Source organism: Galeopterus variegatus, unplaced genomic scaffold, assembly GCF_000696425.1.
Source record: "Galeopterus variegatus unplaced genomic scaffold, G_variegatus-3.0.2 Scaffold6857, whole genome shotgun sequence".
NCBI classification, from domain to species: Eukaryota; Metazoa; Chordata; class Mammalia; order Dermoptera; family Cynocephalidae; genus Galeopterus; species Galeopterus variegatus.
Genome location: NW_007732968.1, coordinates 115,083 through 118,701, shown reverse-complemented (window position 1 = coordinate 118,701; position 3,619 = coordinate 115,083). Strand labels below are relative to the sequence as shown.

The window sequence follows — 3,619 nt, the reverse complement described above, 5'->3', positions numbered from 1 at the left end:
AATAATTATTTTATTATCATAATTATAAAAGTGCAATCCTCTTTTGGCTAGTGAGGGACTGAACCAGTACAGATAGGCATGTAAGTAAATAATTACAAAGCAATGTGTTAGGGAATCAAAGAAGAAACATACCAAGCTTTGGGTCTAGGGTGAGGGTTGAGGGAACATCAGTCAAGACAATACAGAAGATGATGTAAGTTGAATCTTACAAGATAAGTTTCCTAGGCTGACTCATGTAGGTAGAACCTACCTTCTAGAAGAAGGCATGGAAACATGGTAAGTCGCATTATATTTAGGAGACAACAAATGCTTTAGTTCTGTTCGAGAGCATGTTGTTTGTGAGGAAGCAGCAGAAATGAGAGTGGACAGCACAGTATCTGGCACACAGTGGGTGCTACCTACACATTTGTTAACTGAATGGCAGATAAAGAGGCAAAGGTCAGATTGTGGGGACTTGATTTTATGGAAAGGAGTTTGATTGCAAAGATAGGCCCGGGAGCACTGCTGGGATACGTAAAGCAGAAGAGTGGCGTGAGCCAACGGAATATGATGAAGATTCCCATGGCAGCATTCACCTGGTTTGGGAATTTTGCCTTTCAAAATGTCAGATAAGAAATATTGAGTATCTAATCTAATGTAGTGGCAGGGAGTTTGGAGGGGACCCACAGGGTGATTAAATGAGTGGCATGAAGGAAGGAGGAATCCAGGTTGACTCTCAGATGGCACTTCAATGATTTGGGGGGAGATCTGGTAACGATAACCAAAATCAGGATTACAGCAAGTGGAACAGGTCTTGAGAAAAAGATGACTTAGCCAGTTTTAGGAATTTTGAGTTTGAGAATGTTTTATATCCACGTTGAGTGGTCTAACAGGCACGTAGAAATCCAATGCTAGAGGCCAACAACAGCCCAAACTGAGATACAAGTCTGGAAATAATTGATATGCGGTGAGATTAAATAGAGTCCTGCAGAGAAATTGTATCAAGTAAAGTGAAAATAGGGCTGAGGACAGAACCCAGATGACCATCAAATATAGGAAGGGTGTAGCAGGTAACACAGTCAAGGAAGAGACTGGGAAGGGCATTCTGAGAAGCAAGAGTCTCGTAACATGGAAGTGTCAGGAAGAAGAGTGAGGCTGGTAGTCTTAAAGGGAGTCAGCCACAAAGTAATACAAAAAAGAAATTTGGCTGTCCGTGATTTGACAACTAGGAAGTTGTTGGTGACTGTAGAAAAGGCCATTTTAATGGAATGATGGAATCAGAGGTCAAATTGCAACAGGTTAGCAAGTGGGTAGAAAGTGATGAAAAGAAGCCAGTTAAACTTAGTATCGAGGAGCAAAGAGGTGAAGTAGTTATCGGGCACTGAGAGTCCAAAAAGGTTTGGCTTTGTATTTGTTTATTCATTTTTAGGAAGGATGGAACTTGAATACATTATCTGGTCACACTCTCTAACTTCATAGGCTGCCTCTAGCTGTTAGATGTATAAATCACATGGAAAGCAAGACCCTGGCAAACCATGAAGGATATTTTGATTTCTCTCTCTCTCTTTAACTCTTGTCTCTCTATCTCTCTATCTTCCTAATCTCTATCTCTCTGTCTCTCTATTTCTATCTCCAGAAGCAGCAGCCTCACTCAGGTATAATGAATTCACCTGTGTGATTTACTTTGTCAATCCAGTGAAAAGTCACATCCTGGGTGATGCTTTATGACACCCTCTGTTTAATTCCAAGGGAAATAAGCATGACATACCATTCCTGGGACAGTTTTGTCAGGGAGTATGAAAACTCTCTGGGAATTTAAATGGACATAGCTGGGACTGTGTTCATGACCTACACCACGGGAAGTATTCTTCTTAGTAACCTACTAATCAATATGTCCTTTCTCCAGGCTATTAGGTGCAGGTAGCACATGACCTTTGTGCTTGCTTGTTAATTTTGAAATTTGAAGTTTTACTGCACCCTCAAGCAAAATTTTAAATAAATCTGTTTGTTGGTTTTTGGGGGTTTTTTTGGAAAGTTAATTTTTTTCCTCATCAGGAACTTTTCTCATAGAGAACATTCTTACACAAGAGGCTAACTAACCCACACCTACCACTGAGAGCCAGAGATGTTTGGCACACTCTGTCTCCAATGCTGCAGAATGGGGAGGATACATCTATTATAACTCTCCACTAATTCTTTCAAGAGCAGGTCTACAGCAAAAAACTATCATTTTCCACAGGAGTTTCTAATCATATGTACATATTGTCTACACTCTTTAACTTTCTTACATTTTATGTTGTTAAACAGGCATCAGCTTTATGTAAATAAAGTTGTTTCCTTGGGCAGCATGTTCACTGAAGTGCCAGAATTTTTGCCTTCTTTTTTGTTGTTGTTGTTTTTCTGACCTTCCCCCTAATTTGCATTTTCCCAGCATAAATCACCCCTCCTACTATGATGAGAGGAATCACAATAATTCCTTGAACTTGTTAAGAGAAGAGAATAGATATGATGTTGATGGGGGTAGGGAAAAGGGAGGGGGGGGAAGGGAGGAATTGGTAAAGGGCCACAAAAATCAACTACATTGAATAAATTTTTAAAAATTAAAAAATTAAAATTAAAAAAAAGAAACCTCAAAAACAAACAAATTAAAAAAAAACCCATCTGAACAAAGGTGCTGCTGGTATTGGGTCAGGGGTTCAGTGATTTCAGCCCCAGCATCTCTGTTAATCTTATTAGCCTTTCCCTTGTGATTGTTGCCTAATAGTCAAAAGATGACTGTTACAAGGACCGATGATATCATGTCCAAGTTCAAGACAAAAAAAAAAAGGAGTGATTGGCAATTCCAGCTCAAGAAAAACAAGTCTTCCTAAAGGCTCCAGAAGATTTCTTGGCCAGAACTATGCCATGTAACCACCCCACTGCAAGGGAACTAGGGAAAGTATTCACTTTTCCAGTTCCTAAAGTGGAGATGCCAAGAGAAAACAGGATGGTGAATGTCTGTTGAGTTAGTGAATAATGTTAGACACACCATTATCAAGGAACTTCTTGTTCTAAAGTCTACAGACTAAGGTTAAAAGACCTGTTGTACCTGTTTTAATATTCACTTCCCTTAGAAAATGCCATTTTCCAATTCTGTTTTACAGGTACTTGAATATTGATATTAGGTCACTCAACCTTCTTTCCTAAAAGGAATATATGAATACCATTAGTGCTAGATTTGGTACCAGGTGTAGAATAGTTTTATTTGACGGTGCTGTTGTTTCTTACCTGGGTTAAGAACATTCTCTTTGGTAGCAGGTCTTTTTTGTTTGGAATGAGATGATTTGCACTACTAAATCCATAAATAAATTATTTTACAGGTGGCAAGACAAAGCATCTGTTGTTATTATCAAATCCTTAACCTAATGGCTGTTAAGTAACTCCCCAAACATTCTGGACTCCTACATAATTTCAGCATGCAACCCTTATTTTTTTCCCCTTTTGTGAAACTTATTAAACCATTAAACCACTTAGTGATATTCATTGCATTCGGTAACACTGAAGTCATACTCGTTTTGACAGTTTTTTCCCCCTTTTCTTCTGGTTTTATCACTTTGATTATAGTCAAGGCACACAACTTGATTGAAAACAAAAGGGGGGA

The 3,619-nt window shown here is 38.8% G+C and overlaps 1 protein-coding gene across 1 annotated transcript in view; it reads left to right on the top strand.

Annotated features, from left to right (window-relative positions):
- Positions 1–1,250: 1,250 nt before the first annotated feature.
- ARHGAP24 (Rho GTPase activating protein 24) overlaps positions 1,251–3,619 on the top strand; it is a 60,574-nt gene continuing 58,205 nt past the window's right edge. Inside the window, exon 1 of the mRNA XM_008591349.1 lies at positions 1,251–1,341. Within this exon, the coding sequence (XP_008589571.1) occupies positions 1,251–1,341 (91 nt within the window). The remainder of the gene's footprint in view (positions 1,342–3,619) is intronic.